Raw genomic sequence first — 27,787 nt, 5'->3', positions numbered from 1 at the left:
ACATTGTCTGAATTCTTTAGATTTTTTTAGTTTTCTCTCGATTTTTTCTTGATCTTTGTTGTATGTGGAAGGGAAATGTTTTTTAAAAAGCGTATTACTTCATAACTTTTATTAAATCAAATAAAATTGTTACAATATATTTTACACACCTAACAAAAAAGAAAAAAGGTAAAAAGGCAATGATATGATAAATAAGTAAACTGTAAATGGTTAAATACATATAATGGTATTTCTAAATCTGTGAAATAACTGTGTAGTAATAATAATTCGCTTAAGTATATCATTATTTGTTCATAGAATCAGGTAAAAACTAACACATACAATTACACATAATCTACAGAGAAGTAGAATATAGGATTTGTTGGTAACTATAGCTAACATAATTTAAATTAAAAAAAAAATCTAATCTAGTCAATATAGCAAGTAAAAACTGGCATTTAATGGCAAGTTTCATGTCAAATATAAATTTATAAAACGTAGTTAACAAGTTGTGCTTTAAGAAGTATAGGTATTTAACCTATAAAGAAAGAGTACAAGTAACTTCGTAAAAGGAAAAAATCCTTAAGTAATCGTCGATTAAGTACACATTTTTCGTGAAAACATACAAAAAAAGATAGAAAAAAAGCAGGTACAAAATTCTAGAGATGACGAATATTGCAAGGTTCCCGTTTGCCCGAACCGTATGCTAAAAAAATAGCAATTATCTCTATATTAGCATCTTATTTACAATAAATTATTTAATTCCTTTGAACAAAGCCGTTAGTGCGAAAAGGACATCAACTAAAGCTCTTGTTTCTCGTAAAGACTATATTATTACAAGCGGACGGTGTAAGTTTTATAAAGAATAGAGGTGCGGGTTAACACCTAAATTGTTCGACCATTCCTTCAGGTAACTCTCTTTTCAGTCCATCCGTTACAATCCAAGGCAGTTGTTGATATGAAATAATAGATATGAAATGGCACATTTAATTCTTCAAGTCGATTGGTAACTAGCGCGAAATTAGTAAAGTCCCCTTTCCAAACTAGGAATCATTTCTACGATTTTGGTCGTCGATCAAAGGGGAAAGCTTTTTGACTTTTTTAATTTTTCTATAAAAATACACAAAATAAAGCGAATATAAAAATTAAACAGTTGCAGGTAACTCCCGACAGGTAAATTTATTACATAACTATTAAAATATATAATTCTTTTTGTAAACAGTGTAAATAAAATATTTTTTTAAGTATATACAGTGCCTTGACTAGGTATATCGCATATATTAGTGGTTCCACACGATCTGTGTAGTGGTAACATTGGAAAAATAATAAAAGCTTATAATACACTACTAACCTTAATTATACTTTATCACGTAAAATTGTAACATAAGTTTCGGTCTTTAGAGTATTATCTTCAGGTTCGCTCTTTCTTGGTCGCGTTGTTCATAATTCTCGTCACAAATATAATCGAAACTGTGTGAATAACAGTTTCTTATTTTAGTGCTATAATCGCTGAAATTGCTTTAGCACTACCGCAAACACGTAGACATCAATTAGGTATAACTAAGCCTACAAGAGTAAGCAACAATAATTTTTACAAAAAACGTAAAAAACATCAATTGTAAATGGTGATGTGTTTTCTCAAAGTGAAAAAGGTACATGTCTAAGTTCAATGTGCACGAATACTGCAACACCAAAAGTTTTTAAACATAATTCGGAATCATCAAAGAAACTGCCCAAAATACGGCCAGCCCCGCAAATCATCGCCCTTTTTAGGCCATGACCCATTCAGAATTTTGGACAATTTCGCCAGAAAAAGACTATACACGTAAATACGATCTATATATATCAACAAATCACATAGAAGAGTTTATCACGTTTCGAAAAATATTAACTAACAATTTAGAAAGGTAGGCTAGCGACGAACATTTTCTCAATGAGAGGAGGGGCCGGAACCAAATCTTCCAGTTTCAAGTAAAAGATCCTTTGGAGTCCTTGAACACTCAAGGACCTCAATTCGGGCAGTTTGCCCAATAACCTACTGAAATAGTGCGCCTTCCTTTGCGCCTCCGCGTTGTACGTCACATGATCCCGCAATGAAGAAATAATCTTCATTTGGAGTTGCTCCACTCGGTGCGGTTCTTTCAGCCCATGGCGCTCTGAAAACAAGATTATATACGTTAACACTCGACGCCTTTCGCAACACATTTCAAGCATTTCAAATCGTAAATAAATTTGCACAACAGCGACGAACCGTTGCCAAACTGTCGAATATTTTTAAACGTCCATCTAGATTACCAGATTGATTGATAAAAATTAGGTAGCTCAAGGAGAGCTCTGTCAAAACCGCTTCCGTGAAGATTATGTTCGCTACATTCCTGAATTTATTTTTTGTCCAACGACAAACTGCCGGTTTTATTAGGATTCGTTATTACATCATTTAATAGACACAAAATTTGTCGTGATACAAGCCGTAAATTTTTTTTCTTACATTAGATTTTATTGGTTGCTTAAATCTCATATTTTAATGAGAACACCATAGTTGCTCATGTTGTTAATGAATGAGATATTTCCTAATTACTAAAAACACTTGATGGAAATTGGAGCGAATTTGCAATTTTAGTGGGTTATAAACTCTAATAAATTCGGCGAGAAATTGATAATTAATTTAAAGTTTATGATGACAGTGTTTGTTCTAAGTCACCTAATTAAAATTCAGCAGGGTCTAATCGGTCTAAATTATTTCAGATAAAAATAGAAAAATTCTAATTTAACACACCAAGGACTGCAAAGTGATACGTTTACAAAATTCCAACGAAAAAAATTTGATATGCGAGACACGTGAGAGTGACGGAAACCAGCAGGTATCCAATTTTGGTCGATATATTAGAAACCACAAGAAAAACTACAAAAAATAGATCTCCAGATTCCCTCTGAATGATTTGACAAATCCGTTAGTGTGACGAGGTTGTATTCGGAAAATGGAAAAGCCTTTACCGTGGCGGCCCTGAATTTTTCCCGAGCTCGCTAATAACCGTTTAATAATAAAAAAAAATGAGACGTTATTAAACTATTACTTGGCTTTGCGGTGAGCTTAATTTATGTAGAAAATATTGTGTAGTCATGGTCTTTGTACCTGAATAAATTATGCCTCGGTGAGAGTATTAAATTAAAATCACGCATTTCATACGTCGACCGTATCGTGATCCAATTCCGAATTCGATTAATTTCAAATATCATCAAGTTTCAATCAACTTTGACAGAGCCTCTCGAATAAATTATTTATAACCTACGACCTCACGTGAATCTATCAAGTCTGGTTTCACTTACCAGTAATTAGGGTGAGGGCACATAGACATGCGAACGCCGAAATGTCGATTTCCATCGCCATCAAGCTGCTGCAGAATTCCATAATTGCATGTAGCCAATCACCGAAGGACCTCTGACACTGCTGTTTGTCTAACACGACTCCGTTGCAGAACGTAAGCTTGGTGTCATTTGGATGGGTGCGGTAAGCTAGCCTCAAAACGAACAGTTCTAAAGACGCCGATTGGAACAGCAGTTCACGGTCTTCAGGACAAAGTTCCTGAAATCCAGGGATTTTGTCGGCAAAGTTCTTGATCACATCCACTGAAGTCGTGAGGAGGGTGTAGAATTGCTGGATTTTTTCTGCTTCGGAGATAACGGGTTCGATAGGGCTGGGTTCCAAGTATTGAGAGTAGTCTAAATTAGCGATATCTGGCGTGGTGTCAACGTGGGCTCTAACTAAAGCAGTGATTAGAGAAACTGGTGGGCTTGGCGGAGATTCTTGAGGAGATTTGGGCTTGGAAGGTAACCGTCCTCGTCGGCCTTTGAGAGAGTCCGTTCGCACCACTTCTTTGACCATACCAACAGCCAAACACTTTTGGAACCGGCAGAACTGGCAGCGGTTCCTCCTTCTCTTGTCGACAGGACACGCTTTGTCAGCCAAGCAAACGTACTTGGAGCCTTTCTGGACCGTGCGCTTGAAGAACCCTTTGCAACCTTCACAAGTTCGGACTCCGTAATGTTGGCAAGCGGCAGTGTCGCCACAAACGGCGCACAGCTGCGAAGGACTCGGAGGAGTCGGCCCTTTGGACGAAGGTTCGGCCACTCCACCTGGTGAACTGGCGGCCGAAGAGCAAGCTGAAGGAGCAGAAGGTCCAGCCATGCGAAGTTTCGGACTCTCGCTGCTGCTGGTGGACTCGGAGCGTTGCAAAGGAAGCGACGCCCTCCTCTGACGAGGACTCAATGTCGTGCTAACATGAAGCTCGGACGTCGCGGTCTGATAAGCAGGTAATGAGTAGGAGTCTTGCGACATCAGAGACTCAAAACTGGGACTACAAGTCTGTGGAGGCGGATAATAGGGACTGGAAGCGGTGTACTGGAGCTGTTGATAATCGTAGTGATGCGGTGCGGTGACGTGGTGTGGAGGGTGATGGTACGACACATTAAAGCACTCTTCGTCCATCTTGAAGGGTGTATTGTAACGAACTGAATAAGTCTCTTGGAAGCTGGGAAGAGGCGCTGGAGACGCCGGTTGGGACTGAAGGGCGACTTCCGGGAAGGGGTCTAGGTCTTCAGGGGGCAAGACACTGCTTGGATCGTCCGAAAACGGTGCACTCAGCAGATCCGCGAAACTGCTCGAGCCAAACGGAGTCTGGAACAAAACACACCATAAATAGTGACATCTCCAACGGACTAATTATAAACGCGCGCTCTTGTGCTGTTCGACAGGTGATCAGAAACAGATTGTAATTATCTCGGTGTTCTACTTCGCCTAGACAGGGGAAGGCTATGCACGCGGACCATGAAGAGGCGTGGTCGACTGCTACTGTTTCATTGGTAGAGTTGTGAACATGCGTCGGCGTTTCTAGAGGGACGCCGCGACGCCCAACATGGCCGCGTGACACGGAACAATCGCCTGAATTCGATCAGGGTTTCAATTATTCAGTTCACTTGCTGCCTTGGACTCCATTCTTTCTCGTGTTCCTCTTTGCGTTAAATTAAACGTTATTTCAATTCTTCGCACAGAAGGTCGAATTTAGCGCCGTGAATCAACCGAATACTCATCATAACAGTCGGACAAAAAGCTACACCCAAAATGAAATAACGGTATTGAAATTAATTTCTCCGGCTGTAAGTTTCTCATTGGATAAATATTTCGCCTTAAATTAACCTCGGAAGTTGATATATGGGAGGTAACACAAGTAAGTGTTCATATAGACAAGGTGACTAAAAATGATTGTCCACCATATCGCCATACATAACACTTGAGATGTCGACTTAATGTCTACCTCAGCTTCCAATTCATTAATAAAACGTGAAAAATGAATTAAGCGAGGAGAAGTGGCAGCGCTTGCGGTAAATTTGCCTACGATGAAATCATACGCTACAGGAAAGTTCCATTGCCATTGTTGGCCGCAAAATTTTGGATCTTCACGTAAAATCTGTTTATAATCTTCCAGTGGGAAATTGCCTCTATTAACATAGATTGAGCTTTAGCGCATGAAATCGCTCATGTTACCGCAAGTTTTATTACACTTTTTAACAATTCTGCCAACAGAACGGTTGTATAAAAAAGTTCATAGATCATTAAGCACACCTTTCTAGTCTTATTTGCGTTACGCTCCGACCAATGGATGTCTAAAAATAAAATTTTCTGGAATGCCCTGGAATGCCCGGCAGAATTCAAGAACTACCACTTTCGTCGGTCCCGTTGTTTATTAATTTCAACTTTCTACTTGTTTATTTTTCGTCAAATAAAATTTACGATTGCGTTAGCAACGTAGAAATCACATTTATAGCTGCTGCCGAGCACAATACTACAATTTTCACTCAAATAAATTTAAGCACGAAATAATGGCTATTATGGAAGTACGTTGCGAAAGGCGCATTATTATTTGTTGTTAATTTACGTTAATTGGTTATTTACTACATGTCTGTTTTTAGTAATAATACTTTTGCCAAGTTTATGGATACGGACACAGTTGAGAAATGAAATCCCAGCTGTATTATTGTTCGAATTATATATTCGAGTTTCTAGAACCAAACATGTCGTAAAACTGTTAATAAATTAATATAAAAGTCGACTCTCATTGGAGATTTCAATGATAGTCGCTGAAAAGTGATCAGAAAAAAGTGGGATTTTTGTTTTCTTGCGTGGCACGACAAATATATCATAAGCAAGATAAATCTTACGCCGCAATAGCTTAACAGAAATTATACCCTCATGTCTCGCTCCGTGCTTAGTTACTATAATTATATGAAGTTATAAACCGGAATTTAATTGCAATAATTATCGTGTGTTGTGCTTGCCTATCTGCGATCATCTCCATTGCAAAAAGTCCGCATTGTTGCTTCATCGTATTTTTCCTCCTCAGAAAGTGATTTTAAATCCGGTGCTGTAGATCCTTGTTGGACTTATTTGTCCCGTCGGACATTGTTGTAAATAATCGTTCGGCAATGGTATAAATAAAGCCTAAGCCAATGCGTCAGATTGCTGCAGTATTTATAACGGTAGCACGCAATGATCGTGGATCTGAGCCACGCATCAAGAATCCGAAGGCTGAACCACATACCACAATTGCAAGCGTTTCCGTCGGCAACCAACAGCTGATCCAGTTCACATTCACCACCAGATTTTACGTATTACATCTGATATGTCCACTCAAATAATTAGAAGCAATTACTTTGATTAGATAGTCATCCGAAGACTAACGACCGTCCATCAATTACTTTCACAACATTAGGACTTGCAAAATCCTTTATGATTTCGCGCGTCATTATTGCAAGCAACAAAAAACCGAGATTATGGTGTTTTTGATTGATCGGAGCATTTTTCACTTTGTTCATGATGTATCAAGATTTTGCAACGAATATGGACATGTTGGCCAATTTTTTCGACTTTACATAACAATCGAAGAGATCAGAAGATTAGTCCAATTTGTTGAAATGTTCGCACACGACTGCAATGAACCCCAAAGATATTTATCTTCATCACGTAAAGCGGATAATTCAGAGCATCGTAATTAAAAAATTAACTGATCCAGCTAATTGATAGAAAAACTCGTCACGTATTTTGCTGTGAAAGGTAGCATCATCGGGATTATTAATTAATATTTCTCATTAAGGGGAGGCAATAGATTAGTAATTAGCAGAGCGGGAAGTTCGTAGACGGACTGTAAAAGGCATAACAAGGCCTTCAATTCTCACTTCGTTTTAATGGAATTTGGGAAAAAAATTGAACGCCTTTTATTCGAAAATGCGTTTCTCATCACATTCCGGGCTTTGTCGTTTTACTTTCCAATTATTAAAGAATTTAGGTTGTTTCCTTTACGAGATCCTACTCTTGATAAAAACACGGAATTATGAATTATTGGTGTTAATTGTTCTTGGAAATTTCATTTTACCTTATGGGGCTAACCGGAAATATCGATAGTCCTTTATGAATGAGTGAAGGATAATATTGATATGTATCGATAATGGTAATTAGGTGAAGTGTTCCTCTTGCGACATGAATTCCATAAAACTTTTTGCAGTTGCAGCTTGCATAATTTAATATTGACTATTGAAAAGATTGATATCGAGAAACGTCAAACGTCAACAGATTATGAAGAATTATGCGCTGCTAAACTCGCCTACTTTTATTCCGCATAGCTACAAAGGCGTTTTGTCCCTCAAGAACTTCTGCATCCCCAAAAAAACGATTGGAAATGAGTACTCATCTTTTGATGGTCTTCCAATTACAGTTTATAGACCTAATAAAATCCCACGATATTTACCGCCGTTATTAAAACTTAACATTATGAACAATGAATTATGAATAATTATGAAAACATTATGAATAATATAATCCCAGCATTTCTTGATTTTTCCAGCTGAAATTACCTTCATTTGGAAACGAATCTTTGCATCAGAGCGCATCATCCTCTTTCTCAATACCGTCAATTGAGTATGAAATGGACAGCCATAAAAATGCAAGTAATATTCTCGCTTTTTTTTACTTCGATTGTAATAAAAACACTAACGAAATCATTATCATAATTAGCTAATGCTCGATGATAAAAAGTGTCGGCGGTGATTGTGACAGACACGCCAGTAGTTGTATTATGGTGATGCTTGGGCGCCGGCGTGCCGTGAGAACTTATTGTTGTTGGTTGCAATGTGAGCGAATACCGTGTTACTACCATACGCATGCCTTTAATTGTTATAGTTGCATGGTCGTAACACCTTGTATAAACGCATTAGCTGAGCGATATCGATCAATACAATCGATTAGGAGATCAGCAATGTGACGCAGTGCTCACATTCAAACCACTTATTATTTACTACATTTTGATCATTGTGGTCGTTGCTTGCCCTATTTCTTTGTCGATGATTTTCTCGAGCATGATTATGCACCGTTCCTTGCAAGGCTGTAATAATATTTTTGCCGCATGCTTCAAATCGACTGAAAAATAAATCGCTGTGCGGTTGCTTCCTTCACCTGTCATTACCCCGAGAGACTATAATTCATACAAGCAACGTGTTAATGGCTCCAATAAGAAGACTGCAAGTTTATTGTATGAATTCAGGAAAAGGATAAATATTCCGGTCAATTCAGTATTCAGAAAAGTTAATGTTTACAGTTGCTCAGTTCCATTTTCCGTGTTGCAATAAGAAGGTAGTTGAAGCCTTCAATATTGGAATAGTAATTAGAATTAGTATTGTGGTCTTGTTTGGGATTTGAGATCTAATGAGACGCAAGAAGGCGACTATGGAGAGCACTTTTAGTTTACCTAAAACAGAAATGGCTTAGTTTGTTGCCTACACTACTTTATTTATCATCAAATGGGTAAATAAACCACAAAAGGAAATCGCAAATACTCGCTTTAGATGAGAGAAATCGCTTCTATTTTTAGCAGATAATCCATCAAACATATTGGAAATTCCTGTTTTTAAAAGTCTCTTACTTCCTCCTAATTAGTGCCTTCAACACCTCCACGCTATGTCCACCACAACCAATTAGCCATTATCTAAACCCATCTTTGCGCACTTAGTACCGAGATCAGATTTTAATTGTTCGCCGATCATTTCCGTCATTGTTACACAACAATTTCAGGGTGGAATGTCTTAGAGATTTTTTTACAGGCGTGGGTTATAGCTGCGCTGTTATAATAACTTTTAATTAGTACCGCTCCGTCACGGATGTTGTTGCGATCATAAAAGGACACACCATTGGTGCCTTATTAACGGCCGTTACACGTTACTAATACCGAAGTTGCAGGCAATAAGTCACCCGCTTGTCAGGAACACAATGTATAGAAGCGTGATCTCGCGAGATGATAACGGTAATGTGATATTTTGTTGTTTTGTCTTCACATGGTACCAGGAATTGCCCTAACATGCTCGAAGGGACGTAAATCATGTTTCTATAGACGCTTTATCACTTCATTTGCCGGTCGTAGGTGAGAATAGTAATTGTATACCAAGGAAAAGAAGACACTTTTTTGGACCGAGTGTTATTATTTCCCAGATACGAAGGATTGGGGGAAATTAGAAAGTCCATTTAACGTCCACAAAGAAAAGTTTCTAACCTAAAACCACCTAATTTTTGCCGTGTACATGACTTTGGTTCCACCCCCATTAAATATTCAGCTTAATGTAGACAACCCGAAATTTGTTTTTAATCCACTTGTAGGAGAGAAATTTAATTTCACAGTTCGGAAGCAGACGGCATGAGAAATTTAGTTTGGTGCATCCGGGATGGTGTCGTTACCAGGGAACTCCAAATTTCTGCTTGACTTGGGATTAATTACCGTGCTAACAAGTAATTTTAACAGATTTCTCCGAATTATTTGCCATTCAGACTATGCTAATTTTCCATGCACACTAAAATATCCGTTATCGGCCAATCGTGAGTTATTACAAATACCAAAACGTCACTTTTTCCCCGAGACTCATTAATAAAACCACTCTGCTTTTATCCCCCAACAATGATGAATGTAGTTTTGGCAACATTTAAACAAGAAATTAATGTCTGTCTTAATTTTGAAGGTTCTTTGCTCCGTTCCACGTGTGAATTTATATCTGCAGTACTGAGTTCAGAGGTCAGATGTTAAATAACTGAACTCCTTTTAAATGGATATGAGGGCATTGGCATTAATTAGAGATGTCGAAACGATTGGATAACTAATTTGGTAAGTAAATAAATGGTACGTTTCTGCAATGAATCACTTTTTCATGCAAATTCTACAAAACATTAGCAAATAGAAGCCAGACGATAAAAATGTGGGACAAACACCTTCTGTGATTTATTAACATTACAGTGGAAGTTAGAAACTGGCGTCCAATAGTTGCAAATTTGATTTTATCTGATCGTAAAAGTTTATTGAGCTATCAATAAAAATCAAAAATGTCACACCTACTCTACTTTAATGCGCTTTTTCACAATTCATAAATCAAGAAACGAAGCTGCACGATTTTAGCGTTATCTTACGTTATTTATAATCATTACAAAAGCGTTACATAAGTGGTAAATGAATTTACACATCTCCGTCTGTATTTTACACCGACTTCAAGTTTTTGGGAAAGTTACATATATCAACACGTAATTCAACAATTTTACCATTGCCATCCCGCGTTTCACAACGGCGGGTTTGATAACTCTAACTCGAAAGAAGAAGAAAGTCCAAAGCTGCACCAAATACGTCCATTAAAAGTTATTTATTTCGTTGTAATTACGAGCGGGATTTTGTCAACTGAGGTGTGTCTTGTTTTGGTATTTTTATCGGCGGTAATAAATCGGTGAAATGCACATACCTGTGTCTGGAGCAGGAGCATACTTGACTGGGGGCTACTTGGGGCGGAAGGCTGCGCGCTCGCCGCCACCAGGGGGGCACTTGACACTTCGCCCTGTACTAACACTGTACCTGCAAAGAAAATAAATAAGTAAAGAGCGAAGTTGACAACTTTATCTAAAACAATATATCAAAGCCTTTTACAGAAATAGAAAGCGACGGATATACATTATGCAACGTCCAAGAGCTTCATAATTCACGGTTTGTGGCTAAATTAACGGAATACACACCATTAACATTAGTAGCGAGCATTATACCTCCATACCAAGAAGAAGTCACATCCGAGCCATAACCCGACTGACACTTTATCAACAGTGGCGTAAATGAGGGTTGCACCTCTTTATATAAGACAAGGGGCGGAGCGGTATCATCGTAATTTCAGCCCACCGTGATGATCTGGTAGCCTCTAGGGACCGGAATCGCTGATATTTGCAGCCCTCGTGTAATCAGGACAGACTTGAACGTTATGGCCCGTGACGAGCGCTTTGTATGGAGCTGTATTATGTGGGGCTTTATGCCATATTTAAAAAAACATATTGCCGCGATTTTATTACATCCGAGTTTTATGATTACGTCCTGATTGCTGTACGGGGAAATCGGCACGTCTATTTGACGACGAGTTGATTAATTTTACTATGAACTTACGGGCTTACAAGGCGTGGGCGGCAATAAACAAGATTGATTGTTGACAGGGAAAATCGTTTTGGAGAAAAATGCGGTTTTTGAACTGAAGCGGCCGAGAGTGAGGTGAAATAAGGCAAAATCAGGTTCAAATCAAGTAAAAGGACCAATAGAGACTTAGAAATAGTAGTTTTTTGCAGGAGGAAAACCAAGAAATTTTTAGGCCTTTGCTTTTTTTTATGTAAGGACATTTTAATTCATTATTTTCTCAGTGCTTTTCTTGTTCTTTCTGTCTTCTGAGAATATGGGACATTTTTGAATGAATTTAAAAATGAAGGTCTATAAAAATGCGTAGTTTTTTTGTTGAATTACAAAACAAATAGAAAATTAAATTGTTGTAAACAGCTCCTAAAACATTGACAGACGCGTAATTTTCCCGATTAGTTTCAGTTCATCTGTTATTTGGCGTAAAATTGCATGAAATCACGTTTTATAGCTAGCGAGTATTAAATGAGCAAATACTCACATCTCCATTTGTTTGAAAAACATAAATAATGTAGTGATTAGATTTTCCTGATTACTATTGTAATTGGTTTGCTAATATCATAAGGCGTAACCTACGATGTAATTAAGCTCGTTATTAATTCCATTCCGTCGGTATTGTTTCATGTAATAGCCTTTCAGTGTGAACAAACCACAGAAGGATTTTTAACACAAGACAAATTTATATGTGCACACTCAAAACCATGCAAATCCTTTTCCTCTATATCCATTTATAGGTTTGTAATGACACCAAACCATAAGTTTGCGCTATTTCTTTCCCATAGCAACTTTTAATACCTCTTTTAATGTCAAGTCGTAATCATTTAATCACTATTATTCTGTCTTGTTTGTTTATTGTCCGTAAACGGCGGCTTTGCGGTGGGTATGTGTAAATGTTCACTACCAAGTTTCAAACGCGATATTGCCGACAATAAATATCTAGCGGATAATTGAAAATCTTTGTGATCGCCACCCATCTAAAACAGGGAAGTGAGCTACTACCTCGGGCAAACTTGAGCAGAAGTACCACGTTGTAAATGCAAAGCCGTCGTGGGTGTGGATAAATTACCATGCTCGTGATCAACCCGCTAAAAAAACCCGAGCTCTTTGTAATTAAAACAAAAATAAAACCATCAAGTGTAACAAAGAAAATTCTATTACCGCACTATGAATTTATGATTTGCTCCACAAACAACACAAATCACAACCTATTGGTAAATCAAATTACACACTCCCCGTCATGTTTCATAAACAACGCACAAACTCGGCTAATTGCATTTACGGCAGTTTTGCGGCTTGATTGATCGTTGAAATCTCCGGGTTTCGCGTCTGATCCACCACTGGAATCGCCGCTGGAAGTGCCTTTCTATTGGCGATTCATTAATTAATAATTTTGTTCGATCGATGCGTATAGCTCGTGGGTGTCACGAGAGCTTTTCGCCAAAGTTCTCATCGTGCAATTTTTAGCGGAGATAACCCATCGGGCCTCAGGGGATTATGCAAGTAGGACAGGGCACATATGAAGACGCCGCGTATGGAAAACTTCAACTTTCTTTCATATAATGATGAGGCTACATCGTCGGTTATTAATTATGACTTTGCGCTTCTTATGTAACGAGAGATTGATAAACGGACGCTAACTAGGTAAAAGTACTGAGCAAACGAAATTGGTGCTGTTTGGATGAGGTTTTATTGGGAATTATAACGTCGAAATTATTGAGTACTAATCAGTTTGACTTGTTAGTCAATTATAAAGTCCTCTTGAAAGTTTAATTTAACATCACCTTTTTCATACGTTTCTAAATTGAGACAATCAAATCAGATTTTTTTGAGATGAATTTTAGACCTCGATTGCGTAAATTCTGCTCGTTGCGCTGACGATGACTAACAAAACTGTCGCGTTCTTTCCTATTTGCGGTTATTGAAAATCGATAATTTCAAATGCGAAAAAATCCTTCGAGGTGATCCATGGTAAACCCGTTAAGGGCATATTGCCCAATGATAATTATTGTTTTCCTCTACCATTTACGTCGCAATAACGCAATTTCTTATATTTAAAAACACATACCACACGCAATTACGAGCTGGATGCATTATTCAGAGAATGCTGGTTAATTGTCTTCAGACGTCTGCACGGTGAATTTTCGAATCTGACATGTAATTCGAATAGTTGTTTGTCTAATGAAGTTTCATTGTACGCAAACAATACATGAAGAGATCATCATCCGAGTCTCAAAATGATTGTGTCTGCTTTCACTGTTTTACTAGCTCTAGGCAAAATCGGAGTTCGCTGGTTCAGTGATTTTGCGAACAACAGACCAATAATGTTTACTCGCGTTACACGATAGAAAGGAAACACCCTCGTTCCGGATTTGTAATCTGCTGAATAAAAGAAAAAATCGTTCTAGGTTCGTCGCCTAGCTCAGCGTTGGAGTCTCCACCGCTTCTTTCCGTCAAATCTGAAACCTGAAACCGATACGTGATAAATCGGTGTAGAACCCACGCAATTTTGCAATTTGAAACGAAATTACACTCCCACTTACTCATACGATGAATAATAACATAATAAAATGGTTGTGTTTTTGTGATTTTTCAGAGCAATAATTTAGAGCTATTAGTGTAGCTACCAATCTCAGCCGGAGGATACGTTTAGGGTTTGTAGACACGAATAAATTTCCAGTTTTTTCACCTGGTTGTGGCTTGACAGGCGTCGACAATGACATGAAATTAATAGGAGAGTAATATAATAGTGATTGTATTAATTGTCAAAATACCCGCAGTTTCTAATTGAACGATAATTAATATCGGTCCCGTTGACACTTTGCGCATAAATCTGGCTTATTGTGCTTACCGTAATGGACCGATACGTATGTAAATGATGGTAGGCGTGTTCTTTGTTGGAGTAATTGTTTAAGTTATTCCGTTAGATTTGCGAGCAGATATATCCTCGAAATGCATCGTGGGAACACTTTCTATCGGATAATCAATTTGTTGTAAGGAGAACGGGACAGAATCTGGTACACACCATCATCGGCTGTTCATTACATCGTAATCCAGACTTAATTTATTATTTATATGGCTATCAATCAACCATTTTCGTGTAATCACCTTCAATTACACCGAAGACTTCTCGCCAAATTGAAACACCAAATTTGGGAACCCTAACGAGATGCCCAACGTTTCAATCCGGACCCGATTTAATTACGCCAAATTTACAGTCATTACGCGTTTTTTGAGGAAAAGAAAGCGATTTACATAAACGCCGCGTGCTACAAAATCTCAATTTTGAAACATCTCATGACGCAAAAATCAAGAGTAATTACATCAGTTCGGACCTGTTGATCTGAATTAGGTCGAGACATACACACTCGTTTATTTTGAATAATTAACAAGAAGTGTCGCTTAATTGTTCATGCGACGTTTGCATAATTTCTTTAAATTGCTAGTTTCAACAAAAAACAAAGATCTCAATCGTCTATCAACGCTTCCAAATCACTTTACACGATCGATGTAAATTACACAACGCGATCATTATGTAAAACACGTTAATAACGCAATTATTCAAATATTTTAAGTTCTGCTTTCCGTCGATGTGCCGCAATGTGAAGATTTACGGCCAAGTGGAGCAGGAGCCACTAGGCCAAGAATCAATGGTTTCAACAGCTTCTTGGAAAAATCGCCGCGACTAAGAGCTTTTAGAATTGAAATGCTAATTACCTCCACACAGTAAGAAGCAATTATTTAGCTAAAAAACCGCCAGCAATTTGTAGCGATTGGCTTGGAGTTTTTCAGCTTGAAGCTCACCTCTGTGCGTGAAGCAGAAGCCGGTTGTAAGTCTAAAAATGGCGCTAGTTAGCATGTAATTATCTATTTAAATGAGCCTGCGTATATAATATAAAGCTATGGTCATCTTCTGTCTACGTTTTACGACTCGCTAACACGTATAAGTAAGTACATTAGATGTAATGGCTTGATAAATCCCATATTGCGTGCTCCCGATGTTTCTTTTTCTGTAAAAATTTTAGGTTTATAGTGTGCGTGATAACTTACAGGTGATTAAATCTCACCAGACAATATTTTTAGGTGGGTGGAAATCTCTTTTCAACACTTTATGATGTGGTTTTTAATACGCCATAAATTTATCAAAGTCGATTTTTCGCGTCTTGTTCTGATTGTGTCCAACGGATTGAAACAATGTTTTATAATTTTTGTCGCTCTGTACCATATATCAATTAAATTAACAATTAGAGCAAATTAATTTGCACCGAACGTGAAACTCAATAATAACTGTTTCAATGAATAGATAAAGTACAGAGATTTATTTATTGTCGGGAGTTCCTGCACAAATGAGAATAATGTAAAATAACCATAAAACAATGTAAATCATGAAACACCTGTTAATTACGATCACTAAAAAATAACAGTTAATAAATCGCACAAGTTTATGGCTTCATTAAATTAAATATTTTAAATGCGCAATCGTTGGCCATTTTTTCCAAAGAAGAATGAAAACACGTTATGTCATAACGCGACAAGAACTCTGCATAAATCAGGAATTATTACGTTCGTTTCCACACATCTTAAAGAATTAATATTCCACCCTACGACCAATTAGTCTAATTTAAGCAGGTATGCGAGGTCTTTTGCCTATGAATCACTGGATTAACGGAAAGCTAAAGAAAATCAAATTAATGCAATCAACACACGTAAAAATCCTTGATCATATGCAAATTTTGCCAAATTCTGAACCCCAGAGGGTCTAATTAATGCAGCATGATGCAGTAACCCAAAAAATGCGACGTTACCCTGAAGCAACCAAAGAAGTTCCGCTACAATTAAATCTTAAGCTCTGTTTTGGGTTGGGCAATGTAAGTTACTCAGGTTTACACACGATCGTGTTCATTAGGTGGTGCAACATGGAATCACCCAACCGAGACTGTTGCATCGGTGCTCAAACCTGCAATAAACAAAGGAGTGTGTTGATCTAGCTGAGTGAGTTATTTCAGGATTTTTCAGGCTGATTTCACCCCGCGTGGTACTTTTACTTCCCTCGGTCCGTTGCGACAGTAATTATTTAAATGTAAACAATGATTGCTTGTTTCAGTTCGACAAAGAAATAGAAAGTCATGCTTGATTAAATGCGGGACTTCATGAAAGATGTAAATTGTTTGTTTTATTCTATTTCGTGTCAATGGAGCGTCCATTTAGTTCGTCAGCTGTAAAAACAGGTAGATGAAGTTTGTGCAATGCTGACGGGACCACAATGGGTACAAGTAACGTACAACGATCAATAAACGAAATTCGCGGAACGTCATTGGTGAGATGTTTCAATACGGCCCAATCAGACTCTTACAAAGAAAGCCTTTATCGATATATTCCGGCTTAATGTCAGCCAACATAAATAAAAACGAGAGCCTGCCCGCCCAATACAACAATCGATAAAGAAATCAGAAACCATATTTTATAAAGACATTAATTTGACTTCTTTTTCTACACCTTTCTTGGTTTACGATCGCACGAAAATTTCTTGCATGTGGGAGGTCGGATTCTAACGAATGATCGTAGTTTGCAATCTGTCAAGCGCACACAGCCATCCATCAATAGGTGGTTACATAAAATCTTGCTCATTTCTATAAAAATTATCATACTTGCTCGGGCTATCGTATGTCTTCAGGAATCCGGAAAATTTCCTTGCCCAGGGAAAAATCTTTACGCCATGCTGTAATCTACAAACCCTTGCGGGTATCAAGGTTCAGTGCTAAAATTGTGAAGACCGACTCGGAAGAAATTCAGGCGAAAACAACTTTTGGGGCTGCGCCAAGGTTGCGCGTCCTTAAGGAAACCTCCGATAAATAAATCGATTGCACAAGGAAATGTAAATAGAAAATATGAATAAAGCCGTCAGGAATCTCGGAGAAGCAGCGACGCCAATTAAGTAATTTTATTGGTAATATGTATCGTAAAAAAGTCCGTGGCGTAACTTTTATTGACTATGAGTAAGAGCGAAGACAAATGGTCGTTGCTTCGGCCTTTGCGCGAATACTTGCATATTAAGGATTGTTTATGCAAATTCGGTAAAGTCTCATCCTGGAACACGGATGTAGAAAATCCCCAAACACTTTCCAACGGATTATCTCATCAATCTCGACTTCGTATCTGTTGAATCCGACGCGTTACGTAAGGCAAAAGTGTTAAAACATAGTTGATTTTGTAGATGTTGCGTAATGGCTGCAATTTGCAATTTACTGTCTGTCTTTTTCTACCATACCGGTAAAGCACGTTACTGGGTGAAGGAAACATTTTAGAAACTGAAAGTGTTGAACACCGATCGCGTTGGTGTACAAGACTGTGCCTTCTGGCGAAAGAGGCGAGTTGCCCGAATAGGACCGGTTCTGTAATATTATAATCAATCTAATGGATTTTATTATAACCCCGATCTGCGACGCGAAGGACTGTCCTCTAATTTATGAAAATGAGAGTTTCAGCTGGGCCGAAAAACGCTTCTTCGTTGCAGCTCGAAGGAAACCCAGCAAGGCGGCAATTAAAATAATTTCTCTTGGGGTCGCCAATATTGATACAATAATTAGCTAATCAAAACTGAGATTGTTCACCATATCGAGATAATTTATTCGTCGGCGCGAATTAGTTAAGAACGAGTTTTCAAATCCATTTTACATCAAGGTCACTATAACTGGACGGAAAGACATGCAAAAACCGAAAGCTATTCGCATTTCTTTATCTGCGATCGCTCGTGGAAGGTAAATAATCGCGCATCCATTTGCGAGCTTTCAAAGCTCGGTGCCGCTATCCATGTCCCATCGATCTGTGTAATTATACGCCGGACGTCTAATAAAGGATCGATGAAAGGAGCAATCGATCAAAAAACGCTCAAGACAACACGGGTGCAATTAAACGACTGTGAAGTAGGACAAGTCAGTCTTCCTTCGATCGATAAAGTGGTCGACCTCGCATGTAAAACCTGTGATTTTGGCAACACTGATTGATTCGGGATTGTTTATTGCACCGTTAAGGAGGTTAACACGGCATATTCATTTAGATGGAGCGATACGAGACGGGTTTTGTTGACCAATCGAACTCGATTTTTCAGCGGAAACGCTTCGGAAATTCGTCGTTTACATACATTAAGGGAGGTTTCACAACTTTGTCGCAACATCGGCAGGAAATTCTAGACTTTCTTCATCACGCGAGATGCTGCGGGTCACACTTAATTACATTAAAAACGTCAAAACAGCATTGTCGAGCCATCTGTATCCCACTTAAGTACACACAAAAATAGCTACACCGTCATAGTTTCTACAGTTACATCAAAAACCATAAGGAAATGGACCCCACGCAGGATTAACAGCTTTTCCACAATACCCAGGAAGACGTACAAGAAGTGGATTTCTTGCGCCGGGGATATACCTATTAATTACAACAATTTCCTTTATTACAACTACATGTACCAAATGAAATTAAGCTGTGCGATTAGATCTTCTCATTAAAGTGACTCTGCATGATTTTTAATGAGAACATCTGCGGGTTTTTTGAAAGCGAATTTGTTAAACTTCAATACCATAAGCTTCATTTCACTCATTAGTTTTAATTTGAAGCGTCCGAAAGAAAGCAGCGTTTGGTTCCTTTCAGGTTGACCAAAAAACTCACGTTTTCAACAATGCAGGTCGTGTTTTATGGTGTCATCGTGAAACGGAAGAATCCTCTCTTACGCAAAATCTATTTTTTGCCTATTCCATTTCCTCATTCTGATATAATCGCTGTTCGAGGTCAGATGCAATTCTAGTCACATTTCTAAACATATCGTGGATGCGTCTGGAATTAATTAGAGCGTCCTTCGACCACCGCATTTCCCGGAGGACGTTTTGTCACTAATTATGAAGTGGGAAGTGTATGATTAGTGATTAATAAATGCTTAAGGTAACGATCTGATTAGCACAATATTATTAGAAGTAAGATTAGATCAGACACGTTTGACACGTTGTGGTTTCGAAGAGTTGGCCTTCCTGCAAAGTGCAGTACCCGAGGCAACAAGTGAAATTTGTTTTGATCAAAAATTTTGGGACGAACATATGGTTGGAATGGCGCAATTGAAGACATTCTTCGCGCTAATGAGTGTCACTGACGCCATTTTGAAATTCCCGTGCACTGGCATGAAGACATAATGATATACATTTTAGATCGGCTATTTATTATTTATGTGCTTCGCAGATAACTGGAATGATTTCATAAAAAATGGTTAAAAACTCTTATTTATACGTTATTTATTCAATCCGATATTTGTTATAAATATTTATGGCCTTTGATCACTATGAATTATTCAAATATCATAACGGCATAATTAGCGACCTTAATTATTTACCAAACATTACACTATGCTACTTGGTAATGAAACTCTCGTAGGCGGCTTAATGAACCCGATTACGCCAAACAAGACGTCTAACGATTATTCAATAAATTCATCCTGAATTGCTCTTTAGCAGTAATTGACCCATCACCATCGGCCAAGATAAAAGATGCACGTCGAAGGCGATGGCATTTCTCTTATCCCTCATCAACACACTCGACTTCACACCGTGTATACGCGTCAATATGCATAAATGTACAATCATTAAAGCCAGAAAAATTCGAACACATTAATATTCATATCATTAAGATCACCGCTCTCATAATTCATAATTAATTACACGGAGATGTGTCAGCACTAAAATGCAAAAAATTTCTCTTCACTGCGCTCATAAAGATTTCGTGTATAAAATTTGATCACAATTAGGCCTAATTCTACATCAAATTAAAGGAGCTTTGTCGGCTGGCCTCTTTACAAAAACCAGCTTTTTTGGTCGCTATAAATTATTTTTTCCATTCATAATTAGTACCGACTTTGGTGGCTCTACACACAACCAAATTAAATCAATATTAATTACCATAAATTACCATTAATTTAAACATGAATCGTAGTTTTCCCAAAAATTTGATTTAAGATACGTTTTTATGTGGTTTAAATTGTCACAGTTAAAATAATAACTTTACTTGCTTATGATTCGTAAACTGATCTATTAATTATTGAGACTTGAAGGCTAATGGCTTCATCAATTTTTTCAGCAATTCCGCTCTGCAGGGGGTGACCCCCTACTCCTCTATTTACGCTACCGATCTATCAAATCACCCGAATTTTATAACCCAACAAATCATATCTGTTTGCATTTAACCGCTGTTAATTAAAGGTAAGTGGTATGGGGTCTTCCTTTTTTACCTCGAACCCAGCACGGGTCGTTTCTTGTAGAAGTTGTGGACACTGGTCTCGCAGGTAATTACCAGTGCAATTGTCTAGTAGATTGGAGTTTACGATCTTTAGTAACAAGACAGGTAGCACGCCGCGTACTGTTGCAGAAGCTACTTTATGACCTCATCTTCGGCAAAGCATCTGTATCCAGACCGTGTGGTTAAATATGACTCTGGAGAGTCTTTCCGACTTATCAAAGATCGCTGACGAAGGCTTTGTTGAAGAGAGAAATGAAGCGCGATATTTCAGAGGAGAGGTTCATCGGAGGACCCACAGATGGCGGCTGGATACTCTCTAATTTAAAGCCGCGTTATTTATAGGCACTTGAATCAATTCTTACTTGGGCTATTGTTCGATACAGCGTAGAGCTTCGAGATTGGAAAAGTGCGACTGATTGACACCTTTAGATTCAAAAGGATTTTTATCTACTGCGGTATCGAAACTTCAAGTTGTGACAGTTTCTTGCTTATAATCTACAATTAAGAGACATGCTTCAAGTTCCTAGATATTGGCTCTACGATCTACGATAAAAAGACAGCGCAAACTTGCTGCTTCTACATGGTAAACTGCGACATCATAATCGATTAAATAATGACTGGAAGCGAAATGAAATAGTAAAGAGTTTGATAAGTAGCTCAAAGGAAGTTATATTTTATCATCTCTTCTAAGACGATCATAACATCCTCTGGTATGCGCTTGAATTTTCTCTGCATCGCAATCGATTAACATTCTTTTGCAACTCGTCTAATCATCGAAGAAACTTGTACGACACCAACCATCTATGGTCTACAAATTGCTTAATAAATTTGGAGGAGGGGGCCCCAATTGTGTCGAATAATTTATTTGGAAGAATAAATAATGCAACCAGAGTGAGGTGTAAAGACGTCATAGAAAAAGGAATTATTAATTCTTCTCCGTAATAAGACGTTTTTTCTATCATCAATACCGTCACGTGTTCCACCCTATCGACCCAAAGGAGTTTTTCTGTAAATCCATAATCGCGATAGTCCATAAAAAACGCGTTCACCTCACGCAACCGAAAATGCGAAGGCGTTTATCTAATCGATCTGCCAACAGCTGACATGCCCTCTGTGGACTTGTTATACCGTCACGAAGGACTACCACGTCATTAAATCACCACTGGTGACGATTTCGATCAATACACTGAGAATTCGGAGCACATGTAGGTTTCAAAAGATTCGCGGATGTTTGAGTTTCTAATTTCGACTGTTTGCTGATTACAGTAGTCGGCACTAAAACTTATTTGCAATTGTTGAATAAGAAAGCCTCGGGTAAAGTTTTCTATTTGCGAGGACACACGACGATGTTTGCGGAGTTTTGAGAAACGCTAGCAAATAGCTAAAAAACCGTGGAAAAGCTAAGAAAAACAGTTGAGATTCCGGGTCAGTTTGTTACCCTTTCTGCCTTGATCCTTCAAGGTCTTCATCCATTTCATTGTTTACGACGCGGCGAGATTGGTTTTTTGTTTTTGGGTTGCCGATTTACAAATTTTCGTCATTAATTAAGATTCAACAGACGACTATAAATTGGAGGTAAAAGTCTCAGGTGTTTTTGATGACCTTTGACCCAAAATCAGCGAGGTAATTAGTAGTCAGTCGGTGACAACGCGTGGGCTCAACTTTTCCTTTAAATCTCAGATCAAACTAAAATCCGTCATTATCCCGGTAATAAGCTCGCAGTGCCACTGTAATCCTCTTAGGTACTTATCACCTTTTGCAACCACGCGAACCGAATCGTTTGTGGGAAAATAAGAACCCACACAGTGCGAATGGGTTTTACAAACAAAGTTAACACCTACGCGACACAAGAAGTGGAAATTTCGCAAGAAAAAAGTGCACCGAAGAAACAAAAAGTGCAAAAAGAAATCGTACATACCGTGCAGAACGGAGCTTTCGGCACCGAGACCGAAGAAAAGCTGTTCGAGTAAAATTTTGAAAACTTGTGGAAATCAGCTGCTGCTGGAAAAGCGACCGTCTGAAAGTAGATCAGGCGAGGAACTACCACAAAACTTTCTCCGTGACCTCGGCGCTGCGCAACATTGAAGGAAGATGGGAACAGCGTCTGGATGCGTTGGAGGAGGATGGAGGCGCTGTGACGTCACTGATCGATGCTTCCATAGTGACGTCATTGCACGGATGGGTGTGAGATAATGACGTCAGTATGACGTCGAGGGTCATTATTTCAAGTGCGACGCGACGCCCATCCTATTAATATCGACGCTTTGCGTCACGGCACGTTCGCTCTTCACGCTACCCGACTTTCTTCCGTACACATTTTGATTTAGGATTTCAGATGTGTCCATGTTTGTAAACGGAACGATGAAAATTTCTTTGCTAAAAATCGGCGGTAATAAATTGAATCGTTGCCCACTCGAGCGAACGGTGATTTATCGAAACGGCTGAAAATACGGATACTCGTGACTGAAAATTCAGCCAAGATTGACGCTAATAATAATATTCTCGTGAGTGGAATTCTTCACGCAGCACGTGAATTTCAACTCGATTTTATATTTACTATTAGCTTGTCGATAGTTGAGAGTTTTGCCAGGATAATTCGAAGCGAAAGTGGGCACGAGAAAATTCTTGGCGTCTCTGGCAGACAAAATCACATGTACTCACATGGAATGAATCACAAAAACAAGGAAGTGATCGTGACATTTTTGGCCCGGCAATCTCATCAAGTGTTGACAAGACAACGGTTTAATTAAAATGTATAATTCAAGGTCAATTAAAAAAATTCGTTAAAAACGGGCCATAAATAGCGCGGTTTGTCCAAGGACGATGTGTGGCGACAATTCTGGAAGATTTATTCAGGTCTCAGATCTCATTGCTACCAACTCTATAAAACGGCAACTTAATGGTGAAACACAGCTTTAATGCTTGAAAAACGAGATTTTACTGTCAATTAAATATTATTTAATGCAAGGGATGTCGGTACACCTGTAGGAAACTTTCGATAAATTAGCGGATGCTATTATTGATAGGAATTTGTGGCGGAGGAAGTTCGAAATTATGCACCTATGTAATGTGGTTTCGTCTCGATTACACTTGCGAATATCTTAAACGTTTACACCATCTGTTCGTGGTTTATCTTCTTTTTTACGTTATGATGTTATGACATTTCATGTGGATGCGTTATTAACCCAAAACACAAACTGTGACTTTTTGCAGGCGAATTATTTACACGCTGAAAAAAATACGTCATCTTGTAAAAACATGTTTCCGGTATGCCACCGTAAGCTCACTAACCGTCGTTTAATGTTATGTAATATTATTACAGGAAGCTTTCTTTTTGTGCGTTCCCATTAGACACGAACATCAAAAGTTTTGCTTGCGGGGTTTCACAAAAAAATGTACACAATGATTAAACCACAGAATTAATCCAATATTCAGTTTTTACTGACTTGTCGACACGGTTTTTCTTCGCTCTAAATAAAAGAAGAATTCAAATGAAGTAAGTGGATTTACTGTTTAGAAGGAATGTTATTTTAATCCTACTTGGTCAGTTGTTATATTGCTGATCTTTTCTTCGCGCTGCGAGCTTTTTATAAAGTATTTCTAAACGAGGGAAGCCATATTATCCACCTGTGTAAAAATACTCGAGACTGTGTGGGTTATCAGAATTTTTTGATACGGGTTATTTTGATTCTCTATATTCCCTTTATTAGTTGACGTCAGCGGTTACTACGAGGACCCCGGATGAGATGAGATTTAACTCCGGAAATATACGCAGCTTGTGCGCTTTGGAAAATAAACTGAATTTAAACTCATTCACCACTGTTCTAATAACTGACACAGATTAAACGAGCACCCGATTAAACTTTATTTTGTGTTTGAAACGTGTTCTTTATACCCACGCAGCCTAAACAATAAAAAATTTAGCCGAATGAAATATGTTTTGTCACTCTTATATGCCCCAACTTGGTTCAAGCAATCAACATTTCAATACTGACAAGTTAATTGTGGTGTTATAAATGCCTGTTAAAGCGAATTAAACCGCAACCGGTGTGAGGACCCTTGGGCTAAAGTTTCACAAAAATTAACTAAGGCACTGAAAGTTGGTCGCTCTATTTTCAACCCTGTTTTTGAAGAATAATATTTATCCCCGACAGGTATTGTTCAGGGCCTGAATGTAGACGACTCGTTGTAATGTTAAACCGCTAAAATAAATCTTCCAAGGGCTTGTGCTCGCCTGTAATAACTGTAAATAGCTCGTACAATTTACAAGGTAATCAAATTTAGTTTAATTACCGACAAGTTTATAAATTTCAGTGTCTATATAAAGTTGCTAATTAGATTAATGTGAATCAATATAATCATAAATTATGAGAGCACCGACAGAATTTATATGGCTTGTCTCAGCGGTCTTTAAGCAGGGGAATTTTTTTTAGATACCCAGGTACAAGTAATTTAAGTGGCGCATTTAGCAACAAAGAGATATTTTAGGGATTCCCTATTAAAAGAAAAACCTTATAAAACCGAACAACGGAGATTTCCACGCTGTGGTGACAACTGCGGATTTTTATCGCTGGACAGTCATAATTTTATTTTCATTTGTAAAAACCAAGATTTATTTATAGTTGTTGCAAAGCCTGAATTTCAGATTATTTTAATATTTATTTGATTTTAAGTTGGTCATAGAGAGTCAGTTTCGTGTCAAATGCATTTTTATGCATATTTTATAAATTGCAACTATTTTAGGAACAGATTATTAAAATTAATTACGTTTGCATTTTTTTAGTGTCTGGGTGTCTGCCAGGTACAATTAAACACATTTTTTTCATTGTACGGCACAATGGAACTAATGTATGCGAAATGATTACAAATCAAGATGTCTATTTCTGTTTATGTCATTTGTACTTTCACAACAAGAGTCACTTCATTTAGAAAATAACATACTTACATAAAATCATACTTTTCATTCAAATTTAAAAAAGTGACGCGGACAGTCATTACAATTATTGTACTTTATTATTGGTAGTTGTAATAAAATATTTGAAAGTTCAGACTGCAATTAGCACGGAAATTGTGGTGAAAATCATTTTCCTGCAAAACTTAAAAAAAGTGGTAAAAATCTTGGGATTTAATGATAATATAACGCTCAATTTAAAAATGTTATTCTTATAGAGAAAGTTTAATTTTGTAAACGTTAGCCGGGAAAATTAATTTGGATTTTAACTGTCCTATAATGTTTTACTATTATTTAAACATTTTGTGGGAAATTATTCTGAGTGTTGGTTTATTACATCCGTCGGTATTTAAACCACAAGGTAGATACGTCAATATGAGAAATATAAACCAAATCTAAAACAACCGAATTCGCTAATTAAAATTTCCCAAGACACTTCTGTGGTTTAGAAACTTTTTAATAATAAAAAACCTCAGATCACCTTAGTTGATTTATGGAAATATTAATTAAATTGAATTTGCTTGTATGTGAGATTTATTGTGAGCTTTTAGTGCTTTTTCTTCTATAATTTTTTATGTTTGCAGTGATTAAGGTGCATTCTTGTGAGAAAGCAAAATGATTTTTTTTAGAAGTAAGTATACCAATTATTATGTTACAAAAGCAAGTTTTTTTTATTGATTTACAATTATAAATCGTGTACAATGTATTCAGTATAATTAAAAATTACACTACTATACATGTTCCCGATCATAATTGCTTTATTTTGAATTTTTAATGATGCCGTTATTGCCGCGACGTTATTAAGTCAAGCTCAATAAACTTGTAAGGTATTATTGTATAATGCAAATATGAAAATGAGATCGTAACAGTTTTGGTGCTGTATGAATAGAATGTGGGTCATTTTCATTTAAATGTTGCAAAAATGTGAGCAAAAAAGCTTAAAGTATGTGAATAATTTTAACAGCTATTTGCAATTTCGATGATCAGCTTCTGCATTTCAAAGTTGTTATGCAAGTACGAAATCGGATATTTCATTGAGAGCGCGATTTGGGTTAATAAAACCAGCTGTTACGATATAGGTCAAAGTTGTAACAGGGAAAATCCGGAACGGAATAATCCGGTTAGTAGTAAAAAAGAAGCGTTAGATTTTTCTGCATAATCGTTCGTACATACACTTATTCTGTAGATGGAAGTTATAAGCAGGCGAGTTGTTGTTGGAGTCTGTATGCGTCTGTTGCGGCGCGTTAAAGTGTTGCTGAAGCCTGAAGTGATGCCTGACAGCCGGAGGACCTGAGCGCATCTCGTGGCGGTTGCATCGCAGCAATCCTCTAAACTAGTCTCTAGTCCACATGCATAATCAACGAAAAGGACTGAACATGAACATCAGAAACACAGGAACAAAAGTGAGCAACTACGGAACATCCAACCAACAAATCACCTGGCGAGTCCCGGAGCGTCAACTCCGGTGAGTTGGTAGAAGAGCGCGCGCCTTCCTCTTTATCAGGAGAATCCACTGCGAAAAACGACAGTATCTTCATAAAAGCATAGTTCTACAGCTATAGCATCACAGCACACTACGGAAGCTCACTAAGCTCACTAATCCAATGGCGCGCCGCAGACGCTTTAACTCTTGATTTAACACTTTCTTGTTCTTGCACTTGTCGAGTCTCGAATTCGAGACTTCGCGGTCCAAGTTCCTGCGAGAAACGCACGCGACTGTGTTCGAGAGCGGGCGCCGTCACTCTATATCCCTGCCACTCTCAATCGGCCCATTATAAAACCGCTGTTCGCGCTCCCACTGACGTCATTACTGCAGTGATGTCATCGCCGATCGATCCCGCTAACATTGCCGTTGCCCGTTCCCTGCTCGCCGCGCCGCTAACTGTGACGTCTTAACCACTGCGTCATTGTTATTACGTCAGATGCGTCGGCAGGCGCCGACTAGCGCCGGCTTTCACATACATCGATTTTCGCGCGGGCTCACTAATCAGCAGGGTAAACGGACGGATTTTGCAACCGGAAAAACCACGCGGATTTTACAGCCAGATTTGTCTCCAGTAAC

The 27,787-nt window shown here is 38.1% G+C and overlaps 1 protein-coding gene across 2 annotated transcripts; it reads right to left on the bottom strand.

Moving 5' to 3' along the window:
* Positions 1-89: 89 nt before the first annotated feature.
* Positions 90-27,360, bottom strand: Hr38 (Hormone receptor-like in 38). Of its 2 annotated transcripts, none has more exons than XM_088037205.1 (4): positions 27,164-27,360; positions 10,798-10,907; positions 3,307-4,654; positions 90-2,135 (listed from the first exon to the last, which is right to left on the bottom strand). In XM_088037205.1, exons 1-4 carry the CDS (start codon positions 27,261-27,263, stop codon positions 1,879-1,881), a joined length of 1,815 nt encoding a protein of 604 aa, XP_087893331.1. In that variant the 5' UTR covers positions 27,264-27,360; the 3' UTR covers positions 90-1,878. The 2 variants fall into 2 exon arrangements, with proteins under 2 accessions (XP_087893331.1, XP_087893330.1); XM_088037204.1 differs by lacking the exon at positions 27,164-27,360 and adding an exon at positions 26,899-27,125.
* Positions 27,361-27,787: the final 427 nt, after the last annotated feature.

This window comes from Gnatocerus cornutus, chromosome 5 (assembly GCF_029298725.1).
Source record: "Gnatocerus cornutus isolate USDA-ARS CGAHR chromosome 5, icGnaCorn1.1, whole genome shotgun sequence".
Classification (NCBI taxonomy): Eukaryota; Metazoa; Arthropoda; class Insecta; order Coleoptera; family Tenebrionidae; genus Gnatocerus; species Gnatocerus cornutus.
The sequence above is the reverse complement of the archived record's forward strand: the minus strand, read 5'-3'. Positions and strand labels throughout refer to the sequence as shown.

Bases quoted from the DNA above. Each gene is read 5' to 3' on its own strand.
- Hr38 (XM_088037204.1), bottom strand. From the start codon at position 27,025: ATGCGCTCAGGTCCTCCGGCTGTCAGGCATCACTTCAGGCTTCAGCAA. The intron at 4,655-10,797 runs GTATGTGCATTT...GTTTTGTTCCAG, and splicing joins TGCTCCTGCTCCAGACACAG to ACTCCGTTTGGCTCGAGCAG. The intron at 2,136-3,306 runs GTAAGTGAAACC...TCTTGTTTTCAG, and splicing joins TGCCCTCACCCTAATTACTG to AGCGCCATGGGCTGAAAGAA.